The following is a 20,288-nucleotide window of genomic DNA, read 5'->3' on the forward strand; positions in this document are numbered from 1 at the left end:
CCTGTTATACATTAAACAAACTTGTTATACATTAATCACCTTCAGGTGGAAACACATTTCTGGCACAGTTTCACTGTCATACCTTTACTAGGTTTTTATCTAGGCTTCACTCCCTGGGCACACCTTGAAAAATAAGGCTGGATAGCAACATAAAAGGTTTATAGGAACAACATAGCTAGCTTGTCCAAACCTTAGCATTTAACCATTACAAATATTTGTATTTTGTGTCATTTCAGCCTCAACTACATAAGTGACAATAACAGACGTTTGCTGGGTCAAAGCAGACATCAAAGAGCCAATCTTTATGACAACAGTCATTGAAGTTGCAGGCACCAGAATGACACATGTTGAAATGAAATTAAATACTAGTCTGACAAGGACTCATAGTATTGTGGAGGCATACAGCAACACAGTACCAGTACTAAGCAAGCTGGTTTGGTTCTGTCGAGTTGGATTGCTCCAGACTTGACCCAACTAATATTGTCCTGGTTTCCAGGATAGTCCATGGAGAATCACCAATCACAATGAAATTTATACTAAGGCTATTCTTAGCCTGCACAGATATAATAAGAATGTAATTGTGGAAATGCAACATGTCGAGCCATGTATGTGGCTTTAGATCCATAGCATTGGCTTGTTACAAAGGTCTCTGAAGGGTCCCATAGGAGGAATGCTGGATTTACACACCACCACACTGTCTTCCTTCATCCTAATTATATCTCAGCAAAACTCAGCTCCCTCTCTGCATGCGAGCCAAGTGCCGGTCCCGGCCAGTGCCGCTGGCTCCAGAAAATGAAGCCGAAGTGATGATTCACTGGGGCTGAAGGCGAGCAGTCACACCTGGCATCAGACCTGACCCCCATTTTTCGTTATTCTCCCCTTTTCTCAGGTCTGCTTTTCTTGAGTACATCGATGCTGGTGTGGCTTGTGCAGAGAGAAGAAGCATGATGAGGGCGTTAAGGAACCTAGTGAGGACTCAGGACAGCCATTCGAACAAGAGTCCCTCCTGGATGGTAATGTTTCCCATCGACAAAATCACCCCCCAAAAAAGTCACAAAATGCCTTTGAAGAATGACTGATGCTAATTTCCAGTAATCTGACAATTACAGTCTTAAAAAAAAAAAAAGACAGTGGTATAGAATGCCGAAATGTTGAGCAAAAATGGTATTAAAATATGAGGTGTTTTGGGTGAGGAGTTATCAGTGTTTCAGAGCAGTGTGGCAGGCGAGGTGTAACCTCTGGAATAAAAATGGAATTAGCCAAACACTTTAGCACCTGCCCCAGTTCCTGCCATGTGCATGCACAAATAAATAGTGGCCCTCGGAAGGCGCCGCACAAGGCCAGTATTCCTAATCGCCGCGGTGACACTGGAACTAATCCTGCTGCCGCTTGTCATTCGGTGAGCCAGAGCGATGTGAAAACATCTCCCTCAATAAAAGGGACGGACGCGTTGCCTGGTTTCTCATTATTAGCATCTTCCATAATGAGGAAGGCTAATCTGCATGGCACTTTTTCCAGCAATTTGAGTGCAGAATTGTTTGGAAATGAATTGGATTCAGTGTATTTATCACAGGTCCTGTGGCCTTGTGTTGCTTGAGTTGAAACACTATGCTTCAGCATACATTGAAAAACTTTGCTATTGTTGCTATAGGGATGGCGCAGTTCCCTGTTGTTCAACACAAACTTTGACAGGCCAGCATTCACTTCCACTTGCATCATGGAGTGACTTCCTCAGCTTGAACTTTGACATGGAGGTCGCCTCCAAGGTGTCCCATTGCAAATGACGCTGACAGCAGGGTTCTAAAACAGGCACTTGTCTCTCCAGGTGACCAATCGTGGCTCGTCTTCGTGTCAGCTGGCGAGGGGGAAAAAATCCATACAAAATTCTGGTCTATAAATAGTTGGAGCCTCTGGCAGTCACATGTAATACCAGTGGTGTTGGGCGCATACCCTCCTTATCACAGGAGAATTTCAGGCTGCACCCACACACAGACAGCGAACACAAGCACTCACTGCTCTCACAGAGATAATGTGCTACATAAGTCTGAAAAGCAAAATGAAGAGGGTGTTTAATCTGACAATATGGAATTCCATCTCATCTCTAAAAAAGCTCATCTCTAAAAGGCTAATGGCAATATGACTTTAAAAGGAATGTGTGAAAATTATTGAAATTTCAATGGAAATTGCAAATTAAGGAATGAAATGCAGTTATGCAATTTGGTGAGATTGCATTTTACAGAAAATACACAACAGGGAAGTTCAAAAGGCTCAGAGCAGACTTGCACAATGTTTTTTCTTTATGCATGTGAACTACTGTTTGTCCTGCAATAGCTCTTTCACAAGACCTTAGCTGGTAAGCCCTTCTGCTGATTAGCGTCTGTTTAAAATGACACAATATGTCAAGTACACACTATCAGTTATAATATAAAAGTACAGTACTCTTGCTCACTCTGGAAGGACCACTTAGAAATTACAGCACGTTTTATATGTTTTGACCTTATTATAAGGTCTCAAAAGGTATTTGCATAATTGGCTTTGCAGTTGTTTTGCATTAAACAGGGAATAGCTAGTGCTAATAGGCTTTGCCTTTGCACCATGTTCTTGGTATCTTGACAACATAAAGACCATCAGAGTAAACAGATCAGAGGAAAAGAGCCAAAAACAGCTGCTTGGCAAATCATTAAGATGAATGGAAGTGTTGGTGAGCCTGCCAACAGCAGACATCCTGGCAGCTGGACCCAAAACTGCGGGCTGAGCCCCGTTCTAGAACTCGGGCACATGCGTGAGGGAGACCACTGCATGCTCCTACATGTGCAGAACCTCAAAAGGTACACCTTCAAGTCAGGAGAACAGAGTGGCCCAGTACTAAAAAGAGACTTAAAGGAGCTCATTTTGGTTCTGGATCACAGACCGCTGGAGAGAAAAAAAATCAGCCCGTACTAGAATGGCAGGAGCTGGAAGTTATGTGGGAAAATTTTTCTTAAATAAATAAATAATAAAAAAAACCACCAAGCTGTCCTTGATATTCAAAGCTTGCCGGCTCATTTGTGTAACACGACGAAATACGGTTTGGCTTATGGGTAACTGCCATTCGACCTTCCGTCACTCACTTATCTGCTTATGGCGGCAGAGAGAAGATCACATAACGAAGGTAAGACCGAAGGCCGCAAAAAGCCCTAAAAACTCGATACCCTTCAAGGATCATCTACTCAGTAGCCATTCAATCTCAATGCCTTATAACAGGCAAATATGTATCAAACATGTCACTGTTTCATAATGGTGCACGAGAAAGATGAAATTTATGTGACTAGATCTGAAGTGGCACAATTATAGTTAAAAGTTAAAATGCAGGGTTGGAGTGGAGGGTTGTGGATGTTAACCTCCAAATATATTTGGATGTCACAGCTCGTAGCTATTGAGAATTGTGCTTTATCCTGCAAATCCACAAATGACAGCGCACACAGGTAATTACAGTCCTAAAGCTGCATGTCCTCCGAGGCTGACTAACGGGCTTGAGGAAAAGGTCTCTAGTTAATTCAATTACAGAGACATTTATTATTCATCCTATCCTCTTGCTATAATTATACACCAGGAACAAATTTTTAAAAAGGAACCTTTTTTTTTCCTTCTCAGAAGCTTGTTTTGTTCTCTGATGGTGAAATTTATTTATACTATTGTCAACATAAAATATGCCAGGTACAAACCATTTCTTGTTTCATGATTAGTACCTTTAATATAGTTTTAATGGTACTGAAACAAAGATCCATGGGAGACTGAACCAGGAAGTGAACCCATTTATTCTCTTGACAAAAAAACTCTCCCTTTTTAAAATAGATAACAAAACATGCCTTCTTCAATCATTTTTATCCTTTAAATTGTCAAACGTAACTTCACATATAAAGCAACATTTTTACCGTTCTGTAAAGTGAATTTGCATATGAGAAGGGTGCTATATTAATTGAACTTATCATTGTTATTATTAAAGCTTCAAATTGAAATACGTGTCAATATGTTCAAGATAGTAATTTAGTTTCACATACTGTGGTGAAGGACTTCTACACAGAAACAGAGATAGCAAAAGGTTGCAAAAAGACCTCAAATGGGAGGATTTTTTTTTTTTTGCAACTGCTTCTATAGATGAGGAAATCTCTGTGAATTTTTAGAAATTCTTTGCAACTCTTGGACCCAATAGGTTAGGCATGATGAAGTGCTACAGCCAATAACCACACAGTACTAATAAATATATAATGACCATGTGCTAAGGCAGAGCACTAAGAAACAACAGCTGAAAGTACATACAATGCCTAATGTTTTTTAAGCTTGAAAATGAAAGAAATTAACTTAAAAAAATTGTTTAAAAAATGCAAATACAAAAAAAAAAAAAAAGATATGTAATGCCTTTATGGCTGAAATGTTTTAAAGACATGAAGGTACAAACCAAATCCCCTAAACAACCCTCTGTAATGTCACATGCAGCATCTGGTGCCTGTAGCTCTCAATGCAGCTCTCCAGGGAGCTCGCCGTCAGCGGCTGCAGGGAGGCACAAGGTGACAGACACCATGCTGGAAATGCACTTCTGTTCATCTCAGTCTGAAACTGTGTGTGTGTGTGTGTGTGTGTGTGTGTGTGTGTGTGTGTGTGTGTGTGTGTGTATGCATCTGGACTGATACTGTCTCCAATTGCAGGATGAGCTGGGTAGAATTAATATGTGCCTGAATAAGCATATAATGAAATTTGAGTGTGTGTGTGTGTGTGTGTGTGTGTGTGTGTGTGTGTGTGTGTGTGTGTGTGTGTGTGTGTGTGTGTGAGAGAGAGAGAGAGATTTCCTTAGGGTTTTTTAACTCCGCTTATGTTGTTGAAGAGGTTCACTCTGCTCTTGGTGCCCACTGACGTGTCTGAGACACCCGGCTGCTGCATCACCTTGTCCAGTGTGGTCTTCTTGATGGCAGCAGGAGAAATCTTCTCCTGGTCAGCTAGAAACTGCAATTCCCTGTAGACAAAAACCAGGAACAGAGAGCTCGTTAAATACATGGAGGCTGGAGATGAAGGTCATCCCTGGAACATCTGTCCATCTGTTGAAGCATCACCCAACAAGAGAAATAAAGGCATAGAGAGAAAGAGAGAGAGAGAGAGAGAGAGACAGACAGACAGACAGAGTGTGAGTACCTGGTCCTGATACACGAAGCCTCGACAGCATTGATGAGAAGACTCCGGAAGCCACCACTCTCCAGAAAGTGCAGGGCGTGGATGGTGGCGCCCCCTGGTGAGCACACGTTGTCCTTCAGCTGGCCCGGGTGTTGCTCTGAATCCAGCAGCATTTTAGCAGCACCCTTCAGGTGGGGAACATCACAGGACACGGTAGTCAAACACAAAATGCATTTAAAATTGAATTATACAGTTCTACCATTTGCACAAAGCCATGGTCACCGCATAATTATATTACACTTAAAAATCTTTCAAACCTTTTCCTACTCTCTTTAGATGTTCTTCGGGATTTGGCATCAGAGTGAGTGCCTTAACGTGCTAAATGGAGTGTGTAAGACATGTGAGAGTAAATGAGTCTTTCTGCTTTTACAGACCAGCAGGGCCTGTGCGCCGAGCCGCACGGCCAGTCTCCTCGGCAGGCCCATCTTCACCCCGCCATCAGCCAGGGCATCGAGAGCCGTGAAAGCCTGAACGCACACAAACACAAGAAATAAGCGCCTCGCTGATGGAAAAAACCCATCAGAAATGCCAAAGGGCCCATTTGCACCATCACAAATGAAGTGCAAGAATGAAAAACACTCAGTAGTTGAACAATACGCTGGTGGAGTATCTAGAAAACGGTCTCAAATTACCAGCAACGCCACAGGTTCATTGCGAGACCCAAATGAAATCAAGGCAGACTGTAATCCCATTCAGGACGGATTACAATCCCAGCCGTGCGCCAAGCACAGAGAGCGTGGACCTGCACCATGCGTGCCTGCTTGGGAACTGCGGCCCCTCCCCCAGACCGCCAGCCTGACTCACACACTCACATAAGCGGGTCCACTGCCGCTGAGGCCCGTGACGGCATCGATCAGGTCCTCCTCCACCTCGGTGCAGAAGCCCACGCTTGCCATCAGCTGCTCCAGCAGCTGCCCGTCCTCCACCTCAGCGTGGGTGCCCGTAGCATAGACCGTGGCGCCCTCCCGCACCACCACCGGCGTGTTGGTCATGCAACGAATCACCTTGGGGGTGGCGCGGTACTGGAGCAGCTTCTGCAGGTGGAGTGTGAGGAGAGCAGAGAGGGACAGAGTGGAGAGACAGAGTGAGAGAGGGCGAGAGAAGGAATGAGGGAGGAGGAGAAAGAAAAGACGGATACAATGAGAGAGAGTAGGAGACAGAGGAGAAGCGAGGTGGATGCTAGGTGCATGCTGCATTACAGCACAGGGTTAGGAAACTGATTCAGTGAAAGAGACACACACACACAAAAAAAAGAGCTTGGTTTCACCAAAATAAAAGAGAAATGCCCCACTGTGATCAAGATGCTTTTCAGAAACCAGGGACTATAACGGAAGAAATCAAAGTTCTCTGTTTCATGGTACTGAAAGGGAATGTGGAGTAGAAGAATTGGAGTGGGTTTATAAAAGAGAGTAACGGATGGCATCAGGGACTAGCTTGCGCGGTAGAGAGGAAAAGAATGAATACAATATGCATGTTTAAGCAAGAACATGCTAAGAAAAGACCAGAGCCAATAATACCCAAACAAACCCCACCCAGGTACTATTGAAACAGTGTCATGACATGCTCAGAAATAGCTGCGTTTACTACAAGAGAGCGTAACAAGTCAGTGTATTGTCGGCACATTTGCCAACAGGGGCTTTAAAGATGGACAGGTGCCTTACATTTGGACTGTTAGACTGACAGTCAGAAGTTTTAAACTCAGTACAACAGGAGAGTGGCGTTGGTCTGGTCCTGCACCTTCTCAATAGAGCTGATGGTGACACCAGCAGCGCATGACACAATGAGGTGCCTATCTTCGATGTCTGGTCCAATTTCGTCCAGGACAAAAGGAATAATGTGGGGCTTGACAGCCAAAAAGAGCACGTCACTCTTGTGGGTGGTTTCCTTATTGCTGGTTGTGAAATTCACTCCCATTTTCTAGAACATATAAAACCAAAACATTTGTGGGTTACATGGGTGGACACACACACACACACACACACACACACACACACACACACAGAACTGCTGGGGTTTGACATACTGACCCTGAGCCCCGTCACTGTGGGCAGATCTGTATCAGGGGAACTGGTGGTGATCCTGTGTGCTGCAATAACACCTGAGGACAGGAGGGGACACATGAAGACCACGAGAGGAGAGACAAGGCACGAACAGCCGCACATGGCACAGCTGCAAGAACCACTGATCACGGCCCCCCCGAGTGAACTTTTAAAAAAGGGTGTAAACACATCGAAGAGATTTGAACCACGCATTGTACGACATGTCATCCCCATCCTTCCATCCTTGACATTTTAAGGTCAGGAATAAACGACTGAACAAGGTTCTTTGGTTAATGTGTAAACCAGTGTTGAGGTGGCGTGACCATGGCGGGGGTCTTACCGGCAGCAGTGAAACCCTTCACCAGGGCATGAGCCAGCTGGCCTGCACCAATGAACCCTACACTCATGCTCTTTATTCTAGCAGACCTACGAATCAGAAGATCAGATCAGCCACGTTCTCTCTCCCGCATATGTAACAGGCAGAAACACTATGTCCTTTACATATCAGACATAACAAGTTTCCATTGCCCAGTAGTATCCGGATGGGTACACCCTGGGCCTCAACACAAGTAACCGTCTGCTAATCTAATCTAGTTGTTGATCAAAAAGTATCAAGCAATTCATTACCTAATTTAAGATGTTGAAAGCAACCTTTTGATTAGCGGAGTGTAAACGCGCACATAACTACATAAAAAAAGGAGCTGAGAGTAGTGACAACAATGAACAGATTCCTGTTCATACGCAGCGAACATCGTAACATCATCAATGAAACTGGAAACAACCGTTTCCTGTTAACTCGACACATTCGCGACGCCCTCGATTACTCACCTTTACGGCTAAACCCCTTAACCAAACGTTCTGGCTGCACTAGACCCCGGTTTAAGGTTTTCACAACACACCACTTTTTGTGTCAACGTGGCTTCCTTCTTCTCCGCCCCATGTGCTCCGAGGAAGAGCTTTGAGTGAAGGACGGCTCGACCAATGATAGAAGAGATTCGGACCTCCTCTGGCCAATCGCTGCAAACACGCGGGTCTCCTTCGTTCGTGTGGGCTGGGTTTGTAAGATAACGATTTCGTTGCATCATTTTCCCGAGTAAATATGGAGTGGCGGTATAGCAGAAATATAGGTCAAGTCCAAAGCCATGTACACATGAAACTAGGCTGTGTTTATAGAAACAGTCCCTGCGAGACGTCACCAGAAACGGAAACTGCTGCAGGCTAGTGTATAACACAAGCTGTTACTTGTAGCTTGAGAAATTTTGAAGGACACAGTAGAAACTCTATATTAGATTACTGTTCTATAGATCTTAATCATTAGCTCACAAAATAAATGCATTTAATTATATGGGAACCATGCAGGACTGTATATTGGCTCACATGTTATTGATCCATGAGGAGAGACTATTAAAAGGAGGGAGACACTTACCTGGATATTGTGTTATCAAAAATGAAATAAAAATATATTTTTATCCCAGTTGACGGTAAAGTCATAGTCCGTTTCTAAAATTCCAATATAAACGAGTATTTTCTATTGCGCGATTGGCCAGTGAGGATATTCGGACACATCTTTCAAGCATCAAGCTCTGTTTCGTGTTCACAGGAGAGAAGACTGGACTCAAAAGGGCCTTGACTGCTCACGTTTCCGTTTATTAGCAAATGTTGCTTTTAGTTTTCCTTCGGTGGCATAACTAGGATTCAGACATGAACATCAGATTTAGTTCATGCGCTTGTGATGCCAAGCAGCGCTTTTATTAGCTGTCCCTCTTTAGTATTATTAAACAGATGAGTGTTACGAGTACTACGACTTAGTAAGACTTACTGGACAGTGAACGTACAGTTCAACAGAAACGGTTTAATATCAAACAGAAACGGTTTAATACCCGTGCATTTCTTGTTAAGATCGAGGTTATTTATTGTCATTCCGTACCTATTGGCAAAATATACATGCGCATACACAAACACACAGAGGCCGACGTTTGCCAGGATGCAGTGATTCTGAATTTGCGTTTTATGTCCCTAGTAATTTCAGTGAATTAAGCTACCATGGTTGGTTCACTTACAAGGCATCTACTGACTATTTTTGGTTTTCGGTGCTTGCTCTCAACTTGTAGGTGAATTGCATCATTTTTTGCAAGTGGTAATACGGAAGCAGAATCTTTTCAGAGTGTGATACTGGTCATGGAGGTGACAGACAGCTTTAAAAGGGTTCTACAGTTTGAACTTTGATTCAGTGTCACTTTACTTGAATGGACTTAATTGAAATATTTCTCAGAATGTTGAAATTGCGGGGGAAAAAATAAAGCCTTCAACAGTTTGTCTCATCCTTCTTTTAAAATATAGCTTCTGTTATACAAATGTCCTATTTACTATTATTAATGTACTGTTTTTATGTTGCATGCTGACAATATAGTACTCATCTATGATGACATATAATAAGTATGAAAACGTATTTATTTTGGATCAGTAGCTGAAGCCCTCTTGCATGTGAACAGGAATGCAGCCAATATCTGAGTCCTCTCTGTTCCCAGAACAGTTTAATACTGTGTTTCCCAACCCTGGTCCTGCAGTAACCTTGCACTGCACACTTTAGTGTTTTCCTTGCACCTGAGGCACGTGAGGAGCTAATCTGGACAGCGCAGGGAAGCTAATACATTACCAAATTATTATTAATTATTAGTAACCCTTTTGAAAGAGTACACTGAGAAGGGTTGTGAGGTAAGGAACAATATATAATTGTGGGCAAAGTAGTGCACAGGCCTTGAATAACCTGTCCCAAGGTTACTAGTTTCATATGTAGATCCAATGCAAATCATCTTTTCGATTTAGAAAATTCTAACTTGTGTTTTAGTACAACTTTATAACTTAAATAGTATATTTGTGTGGCAAGAAAGATACATTCAACTGCAAAGCATTCCGCGAGTCTTTGAACATCATATATTTTCAGTTAATCCCGGACAGAGGTACTGTTTGCATTCAACTCTGTCTTTTTCGCATGTGGTTACCACAGGGATCAGGACACACCCTACCTCTGACAGAGACTATTGAATCTACAGAGTTCAATTGGATTACCCTCGAGTCCGCGCGATTCCTGTCTCCAGTCTTGTTCTGTATGTTTTCACTGCTTCAGTTTTTTTTTACGTCAAACATCAAAACGTCCATTGCAGTTTAAACTGAAAAGCCAGGAAACACAAATCAGCCTTAATGAAAGATTATGATATATATTTTGATTGTGCCACGAAGACCCAGTGAAAATACATTAATTGCTTCCAGTTTGTAAAGCCTAAACAATCAAAAGCACACGGTTCACGTACTGCTGGAACAGGTCATTTTAGCCTACGCTACATGTGATATAGCACGATAATTTCCGAAGCGACACGGAAAGACATTGCCAAGCGGGGGAAGGAATGCTGTCTGCGGAATAACGTTCATGCCGTGGCGAGATATATGCGATGTAGTAAACACAGCAGCTGTCTTACGCCGTCATCTGGACAACATTAGATCAAGCAGGAGCCATGTAAAAGTAGGACTATGCGTCCATGACATTCAGGTTATACAATCAAAACAAGGACGATAAGGAACCGTCTGAAATTATGACAAATCCCAATCAATCAATCAATCAAGCAAGCAATCTTACAAACAGAACCCTGGAAGACGTAAATGTCGACTATATTACAGGTCACTGGGGACAACGACGCTTAATAGAGTCGCGTGGCACTTGAACAGAAAGTGATGTTTGCACGCACCTCACCAGCATGGATTTATTCGGCTTCGGTCTGCCTTGTTCTAATTACCAACGTACCCACAAAACCGTACCCCTCAAAACTCTATTGCGTTTTCATTATACCTTTAAATTATGACCTTTAAATTTGTTAACGGAAAAGGTTTTGCCACACCAAAAGGTTCACTTTTTAATTTAACAATCCTTACTTAAATACCTTCAGCATCTGAGCCAAGTGTTATTCTTTCTATCTATCTATCTATCTATCTATCTATCTATCTATCTATCTATCTATCTATCTATCTATCTATCTATCTATCTATCTATCTATCTATCTATCTATCTATCTATCTATCTATCTATCTACTTATTTTATACAGATCAACTCTCTGTATGTAAAAACAAGACAGAGTCTGCTTGCTGATCTAAACTTGACAGAAAGTTAGGTAAAGCCGACTTTGCCATGGGAGTCCCGATTTGATTTTTTTTAAATAACTCAATTAAATCCTCCTCGCGTGGGCACAATATGCCTCTCTGTGCCTGCCGGAGCGTGCCAGCACTCATTCGCTTTCACCCCCAAATCCCTTCAGATTTATTAAAAATACGGAAATATATGAATCAGTTCAGTCTAAAAGGGAATCCAGGCGAAGCGTGGACGACGATTAATGTCACTGTGATTAGGCGCTGTTGGCATGTCGAGAGATGCGCAAAGCTAAATCCATAGACTGACAGTTTTTCTTAAGGGACTCATTTCGTTCAAACAAAGACGGGGGCGAGAGAGAGAGAGAGAGAGAGAGAGAGAGAGAGAGAGAGAGAGAGAGAGAGAGAGAGAGAGAGAGAGAGAGAGAGAGAGAGAGAGAGAGAGAGAGAGAGAGAGAGAGAGAGAGAGACCGACACCCACATCAGGTGCTCCACTGAATTTCTATTCAGTTCATATCTTGCCACGAGCGCTGAAATTACCACGGCGGCCACCGGATTAAAACTACAATACTAAGGGTCTGCTGGGGCAAGAGAGCCGTGAAGCATACGGCATTCAGAGGACACTCGCCATTCCTCAGGTGTACTTATTTCTTGATGCGAGGGTCTCTTTGATGTCCCACCTTTCTCGGTAATGAAGCAGCGGATCGAGGATCGCCAATAAACCTCGCGCCAAACCAGTAGTCGTGGCGCGCTCAGCGACGAAACGCGAGTTGAATACAAATGAACTCGTTTTTAGATGCGCTCCACGGGTTCGTCATTAAAAGTCTGCTCCCATTTGCACAGTTTACGATAAACAACGTTTCTAATTTATTAAAGACGTCTAATTACTTGCAATTAATATTGATGCATTCATCTTGATGGATGTGCTGAAAAACACACCACAGCCCCGACCGTGTCCTAGTTTAATGCTGCGCTGATCCATAATTTCTTTTTATCCCATAAGGACATGATTTGGTCGCACTACACCCACAACCTTCTGACCAACACTTGTGTTTATGACTTGTGTTTACGACGATATGCAGTGACAGGGGGCTACGATTCGGACTCCAGCCCAGAAGCCTGTAGCGGTGAAGTTTTCTGGCTCCTGACAGACAGCTGTCTCGCCTGATCTCCCCCACTGCGGAGATGTGGGCACAGAGCAGAACATGATTGCGCGCGCGCAGTGGCCACGGATACCGAGAGGAAGACCCCGCTGGCATTCCACTCCACTGATTCTGAAAGAGAGTGAAGGGCCCCATGGGCTTCCTGTTAGTAGCTCCTGAGCTGTATGTACACTCACACACACACACACACACACACACACACAGTGAGGAGAGGCCTGCCAGACTGTCGGTGTCTGAGCCAAACGGATGATGCAGAGATGTCACAGCCCCTAAGCAGCCCTGCGGGGTGATGGGAAATCGGCAAGGCATTGTGGCCCACGCTGGCTCAGCGATGAAGGATTGAGCTGATCTGTGTGGACTGTCACCTAAGGGGGGGGCCCCACACACACACACACACACACACACACAGATCCCCCTCTACTTCCAATCTCTGTCTCTCCTCCATCTGTCTATTATTGCCTCCCTTAACAGGGGGACAGGGGATTCAGACGAGAGGAGAGAGGGAGGAAAAGGAGGGAGAGAGAGAAAGAGGGAGAGGAAAGAAAGCAAAGCAAAGCAGAAAACGCAACGACAGCCAGGAAAAAAAAACGAGAGCGATTATCTACATCAGCGAGTCAGCACTCTCATCCCAGCTTGTGTTATCAGTAAGCACCTTTTGAAGGGGATGTGCTGTCAGATGGGTGGCCACACACACCCCCCCCACCCACACACACACACCTAAAGACTCAAGCATGCACTTATTCTCTAATTATGACCATTGTTGCTTTATCAGACACTAGGAAAACTTCCATTAGTAGATCCCCTCGTAACAGCTAAATGAGAGACACTTGGAATCTCTGTTGCTCTTTATTAAAACGCCAATACTAGCAACTTGCATTTCCTAGTGTATAAAAAAACCCCATCATGGCTATATTCCTCTAAGGGAAAAATGCATGCTTAGAAATTTCAAGTAGCCCACAAAAAAAAAGCATGATGCACTAAAACATAAACAGCCTTTATATCTCCATGGCAACCTCAGGTCTAGCCTGTGTGTGCCTGCCCTCTGTGCTCCTTTACAGCGGTCTGCATGTTCAGCCAGCAAATGGGGAGCGAGGGATGAGAGAAAAGAGAGGTGAATATGAGAGGAACAAAATGAAGAACAGATAGGAAAGGATAACTAATAGCCATGTCTGGGTGACAAAAGGGTGTTAAAGCAGCAGCAGATAAAAGGATGCGCAATATCAGAGAAAGAGAGGGAGAGAGAGAGAGAGAGGGAAAAAAATGTTGAGTGAAAAATCTGCAGACCCTAATAGCATGTTGCTGAGCTGGCTGGATCAGCTGCGGTGTCCTCCAGGAGAGGGGAATATGCTGACTGCGACAGTCACTGGCCAGCTGGCCAAATGGGGGAGCAAACCCCCTGGTCCTGCCTGGGGGGAAGGCACTAAGGTCTGGGGAATGGTGATGGATTTTGAACCCTGGGTATGATTAAGGTGGCCATTCCGTAGCTGACGTTGAAAGGCACACTAGAACGGGCAATCACTGTTTAGATAAAGTGTTCCTGGGGTGGCAAATACTGCAGCCTGGGTCATGACAAAAGGGGCATAGATCTGCGTTCTGAACAGAAACGATAGAAATGTGGGACGCACAATGCAACGTCCAATGGGCTTGGTTTTACACAAGAATATTTGGTGTCTTAGGGCGTGCAGCTGTCACACGTGTGGGTGTTGCGTTCCAAAGTGTGTTCTCTGGGAATAGCAGAGGTCTGCGACGTACAGGGCGAGGTTGATGAAGCTGAGCACAGTGACAACGAGCTGGCTGTCCCAGGCACACCTGCCGTGGGGGCATTCCCGTGGGCGGAGCGGCGAGCCGTACTTCCTGTCAAAGCAGAACACGGACCACGTCACGGCGGCGCTCAGGTACAGCAGCACGGCGGCAAACGCAGCCAGTGGTGCGAGGCGGGTGGGGGTGGGGCACGGAAGGATGGGCCGTCCACGCACGCTCGCGGCCACGGCCAGCGCCGTCCCGCCGAGGCACGCGGCGAACGCTGCCACGCAACACACCGTCGCCGCGTGGCGCCAGAACTCGCTTCCGCTGACGAGCGCCGCAAAGATGGCGCATCCCACGTAAACCTCCGCCACTTTGAAGAGGCCGGGGGGTGTGGCCATGTAGGCCGCCGCCCTCCCCGGCCTGGCCCGCGAGTGGAAGACCTCGGTGCCGTACGCAGCGCACGCCACCCATGAGCAGGTGGTGGCGGCGATGCGGAAGTTCCTCGTCTCACAGTGGTTGTAGGGGCACTCGGGCTGCAGGAAGTAGACAGGGTAGACGACGGAGGTGGTGAGGAGGAGCAGAGTGGCCAGCGCAGCCACCGTCACGGTCAGGTTCTCCCAGGAAATGGGGAGGCATGACTGCAGACGTGTCACGTCCAAGGAGAAGATGGCGGCGGAGAGGGCGAAGCAGGCGCTCCATGCCACCAGGCAGAACACGCTGCAGGCGCCGCTGGGACCGCCACTGTGAGTCACCAAGGCAACGGCAGCACAGCCAAAGGCGAGCTGGGTCAGGCGGACGGCACCCAAAGGAGACAGCACAGCCGCCGGGTTTAAATAATGCCCACCCTGAGGATTCATATCAGCGCCCCCTTCCCTCCTCCTGCCAATCCCCTTCCTGAGCCTGTGGATTCTTAGCTGTGCTCTGCGTTAACTTTGATCACTTAGGATGACAGCTACATGTGAACGGTGTCAGGTTGTCCAGGTGAAGGTGTGCTCCCCCTGTTATGGTGACCCCCCGCTGCCTGTTGTTTCCTGAGCAGGAGAGACAACAGCGTGTGGTTTTAAGGAGCTCTCCCTCTTCCACGTTCCCTCTCCCAGACGTCTTCCCTCCGGCTGCTCCGAGTGCTGTCTCCTCCTTACAGGCATGCAAAGTATTTCTGTCTCTATTTTGGTGTGTGTGACTCACAAACTATCACAAACAAAACATGTCAAAATGGCCAGTCTGTGCCTCCAAACACAGCTGATTCAGGCCCTAGTCTGAAAAAAACATGTTCGCAACATTATTGTAGTCACAGCCAATTATCCAATGCATCAGGCAGCTTTATCAATTTAAATCGCCAGTCTATGGAATATTTACCACTAGAATTCCTTTGGAGGCTCCAGAGGCTGTTTTGACCAGTGTCCTCTGCCTTCCTCTGATATTCCCCCACACAGTTCAGAGATGACCCAGTTGAAAAATCTTGAGCAGTTCGACAGCCGAACCAGGAGCTGGTTATGAATAATTCAGCCGGACCTCAGTACAAGTTTGGAATGTTCTCTTTGTCCGACAGCGATCCGGCAGACCAGAACTATTCTGTCATTTGCCAACGGAGAAGATGCACTAGCCTCTGCAACCATGCATCCACATGAACGACAGCCCCCTAAATGAAGGAGTGTATGGGAGGAGAAAGTTATTTAAGATGGGGTGTGGCGCTGGACGGGTGTGGGAGTCTGGTGGTCGGTGTGTCTGTGAGGCAGGAGGAGGGCATTAGGCCTCTGGTCAAGACATTGAGGGGGTGTAAATGAGCAGAGTTCAACTAAAAATAGGAACAGCAGACTCCACAAAGGAAGGCTGTCAAGGTTCTGATAGTTATGCAGTTGTCATCTAGACACCAACGATTTAGCAGTGGATGAGTTGCTTGGCCATAAAAATTATTGGAAAGATGTCTAGTCTGGGTTTGCCATTTTCCCCAAAAATATGTTTGCTGAGGTGAAACACATACTCACAATGTTAAATATGTGTAACCCTGTTTTCATTGTACTTTGTATAAAGCATAGAGATAATTAACATCTTTAAGCCCTCTAGTTTAATAAAAGTAAAACCACTCAGCCAGAGTGACCCTGGGGATAAACATAAAACCACTGATGTCCTTCAGCAGACATGGATGTGGTGATGTGAAGCTCCTGACTACTCGAAAGCTAACTGATTGAATTCAAGTACATTTTGGGTGTGTCCTGCCATCTTGTGGACAAATACATTCAATACCATGCATGCAAAAAGCCTGGAGATAATAAGGGAGGTTGAAGTGAAACATTTTAAAATGGGCTTCATTTGTAAAAATCTTTTCTGTTTCTGTTTTAAACCATAAACATTCTGTACCGACTTAAAAAAATACAAGTAACTGCAAAAATGTAGGACTTACACAATCTCTGAGATATGTTTGACTTCAACAGGCTTTAATAACGTGCAGATTGTTTTTGTACTTTCATGGCTGTATGGAACTTAAAAATAAACAGGACAAAAAGGAGCGGACGATGCCTAAGGCATTCCTTTTAAATCGGAAAATGTTTGAAGTTGCGCTGGCGATCCAGCCTCCTCCCGTCCCCTGCAGCTTACTGGCCAAGAAGGAAGGACGAGCCTCAGTATGTCAGAACCATCAGGCCTTGATCATGTCCTGATCTGTGTGCTTATAGAAAACAACAGGGACATCAGAGAAACGAATGCCCTTCTCAGTCTGAGATGGCCACAACAGGGGAGGAGCTGAGCAGATCACATGACTTGCCTGTGGGTCAGGTCTGTTTTATGAGTGCAGATTAGTCAGCTTCCTATGCAGCTTCCTATGCTGGCTGAGGGCAAACCTACCAAAACGCTTACAGACCCTGGCGCCAGTGCTTCTGTTGTTTCTATCCCTGCTCAAATGATTCCCACTGTAGCAGGCATCAATCCGTCCTCTTGTTCTCTACCAACTCGACCTCAGAGAGTGTATCAACCTAAACGCTGCAGTTCACTGATCCCTGAAAGGCAAGATTGTTCTAGTGCCAGACCCAGAAACCCCAGCCACTCAGATCTAGGCCAGCACTGATCCCAGATCTGATCCTTGCTTCTACCTTTCCTTCCTTCCACATTCCCCTTTCCTCAAAATTACAACCATCTCTGAAGAGACGATGGGATTCTGCCCTGGTGTGATGCAAGTCTCACAGCCCCCATACAAATCATTACAGACCCCTGTAAACCTTGTCCTACAATTGGGTATTTTGCCCGTAAGCCAGATTCCAGTATTGGATATAAGGAAGAGGAAATTCAAATTCCCCTGAAACATTCCCGAACTATCTCAACTGTTAAGGAAGCAACTGTGGCGAGTGACGTTTAGGTCAAGACCCAGAAGCCATAAATGACACTGTGATTCCCAGCAAGCCAATTGTTCCACATCTATTCAATGCATCAGCCTGTGAAGTTGAGCTGTGCTCAGCCATTGACCTGTGCACTGCATCCTAGCAACCAATTTTCAGAAGGCTAAAGTGGACGGTCCTGACTCAAGGTTACCCTGTCAGCCTCTGATTGCTTTCTTGATTATTTTATAGATTTATTGGAAATAGTTTTTGTCACAGCAGGATACAAGGCACATCAAGGAAAGAAGACACTACAATCCATCAATCCCACTAGGACATAGTTGACAAGACAATAAATGATAAGTAGGTACATTGTGGGATATGTGATGGAAAAGCTCTGTTGTCTACTCTGATCCTTCACATGCTTAAGGTTCTGATGGCTAGTCCAATTTGAGATGCAGCCATTTCTGATCCGAGATCAGGTCTGTTTTCTGAAAAGGGCCACTGAGCCTCTGAAAAGGAACTCCAGGCAGTTCCAGGATCTGTTACTCATTTAGGCCACCTTATCTTTCCTGGCTCCCAATGTTTCTCTACCATCCTTAAGATCCCTGTTCCTACCATATAATAGAAAGAGTTTTCTCCTCAGCCTGCCAGACTTCTGAGGACAGTAGATTCCTTCCTCTTCCTTCCTCTCCCTTGAGGAAATATCCCTTCATTCAAATATCCAGGACCCTTTCCCACCATCCCCTTAAAGGTCCCAGCTTCATTTACCTCTGCCTTAATGTTCTGGGCCTCCCAGACACCATACCTTTTAAATTGTTCCATCAGGAGAGCAGTGCCATGAGACAGCCAGGAGCAGCCGCCTGAGCCCGGCGAGTCGCTTGCCATGCTGCTGCCTCCTCTTTCAAGACTTCTGCTTCCTTAGTTATTAGCTGCCCGCTCAGAACCCACGGACCTCATGCAGCCGAGAGCCCAATTACCTAACTCAGAACACAGCTGGCTCCCTCTTGCAGAATTGCTCACTGAAAAACGATGCTCATGTCTGAAGGTATTTCCATCTCTTGCTCCAATATTTTCAACACTGCTAACTACCCTTCTTCCTACTGAAGGAAAAGGAGGTCCCCACTTTTGCGAAGATGCACCTAAGAACTCCCCATTTTAAATCTTTGTGACCATCCTCTCCCTAAGCCTGCCCTCATTCTCTACGCCATCGGCTGCTCATTCACACACGAGGGAGCTCATAATGATGGCTCATGTTGTCTGCAATGCTCACAGAACTCTCCTCTCCCTCCCCCCGCCTCCGGTCCCCTGAGCCCAGGCAACTGAGATGACAGCTCATACAGAGGACTAGAAACCAGGCCTGGGTCAGTACCACCGATTGGTGACGAGCCTTGGGTGTTGTGTCCGCCTACACCATGCTCCGTTCCAGAGTTCTCAACTCCTTGGACTTACCTACAGTTAATTCCCAACATGTTCAACTCAGCTGCTTTCTCAGTTAGATGCCATGAAAGGTGAAGCCAGGACTGACCATACAGAGGCGGTGGTAGCTCAGTGGTTAAGGTACTTGACTAGTAGAAGATTGCTGGTTCAAGTCCCACCACTACCAAGTTGCCACTGTTGGGCCCCTGAGCAAGGCCCTTAACCCTCAAATGCTCAAGTTGCACTCAGTCATAATTGTAAGTCGCTTTGGATAAAAGCATCAGATAAATGTAACTGTACGTTCATGAATTGCCCCAAGTTTTCCTCGGACAGCTTCCTTCTGTCCCTTGTGGGTGTACAGCTGACGGCTACATTCATCAGAAACACCAACAATGTCAGCCACTGTTCTTCGACTGAGCCTTCCTCTCTTAATGGCAATCACTGCACTTCAACCCATGCAGGTGGCAGCGAGTGCAAGCTGCACCCTGATGGAATGTGGCAGCACATGAGTGGCCACACGGTGGCAGCGGCTTCTTTACAACTTTACTTTTCTTGCATCCACCATGGCAGGCTACACTGAGTTGGTCCAAGACAACATGGTCCTAAACATCGTCTAGTCCTGGTGGGTGTGTACGGTAAGGTTAGGCTGGAGCCTTCTTTATTAAAAAGCAGATGCATGTGAGAATCCAGCCCCAACTTATTATCCCTTTAGAACTAATTTAGAACTATGATGGAACTCAGATTCACTGAACAAAAATGGGGGCAACCGCATGATGTCATGAACAAATTTTCAAACTTAAACACACACACACACCATGCTCAGTCACTCTGCTGCCGTTACAAACATCCTGTCTAAACACCACCACTTTGAAACTTTAGGGCTGTTTTTCTAGGCTTTAGTTAACCCACACTGACAACGGCTAATAATTTCACCTGTCCGACATGACTACATACATTGAAATGATCATTCCTAGTTTCTGATTTGTTGGAAGCATTTATGATATGTTAGAAGTGGGAGCACATGTAGAATATAGCACCTGTAGAATTAAAAAGGTAACTGCAAAAATAACTGGGTTAAAAAGTAAGAAAACGCATTACAAAACCTCAAGGTCTACAGGACACAAACCCTATACCTATACACCCAATCCAAAAATTCTCTCCCAGTAGACTGAGGGTTCATCCACAGTATGAGTTACGATGTTCTCATGTAGCCTATCCTGGGTCTGTCAAACACCATTTTCCATGTGTTCATTTGTCTGCCAACTCTTCA

General features: G+C 45.3%; 2 protein-coding genes across 2 annotated transcripts; both read right to left on the reverse strand.

Moving 5' to 3' along the window:
* Positions 1-3,778: 3,778 nt before the first annotated feature.
* Positions 3,779-8,185, reverse strand: pycr1b (pyrroline-5-carboxylate reductase 1b). Its single transcript, XM_027029470.2, has 8 exons — positions 8,073-8,185; positions 7,585-7,670; positions 7,233-7,303; positions 6,943-7,122; positions 6,018-6,239; positions 5,580-5,672; positions 5,167-5,330; positions 3,779-4,990 (listed from the first exon to the last, which is right to left on the reverse strand). Exons 2-8 carry the CDS (start codon positions 7,649-7,651, stop codon positions 4,828-4,830), a joined length of 960 nt encoding a protein of 319 aa, XP_026885271.1. The 5' UTR covers positions 7,652-7,670; positions 8,073-8,185; the 3' UTR covers positions 3,779-4,827.
* A 5,140-nt stretch (positions 8,186-13,325) lies between these two features.
* Positions 13,326-15,148, reverse strand: LOC113589698 (myeloid-associated differentiation marker-like protein 2). The gene has a single exon (XM_035530716.1). The coding sequence runs from the start codon at positions 15,146-15,148 to the stop codon at positions 14,234-14,236; it is 915 nt and encodes a 304-aa protein (XP_035386609.1). The 3' UTR covers positions 13,326-14,233.
* Between the last annotated feature and the right edge of the window lie 5,140 nt (positions 15,149-20,288).

This window comes from Electrophorus electricus, chromosome 1, assembly GCF_013358815.1.
Source record: "Electrophorus electricus isolate fEleEle1 chromosome 1, fEleEle1.pri, whole genome shotgun sequence".
NCBI lineage: Eukaryota > Metazoa > Chordata > Actinopteri > Gymnotiformes > Gymnotidae > Electrophorus > Electrophorus electricus.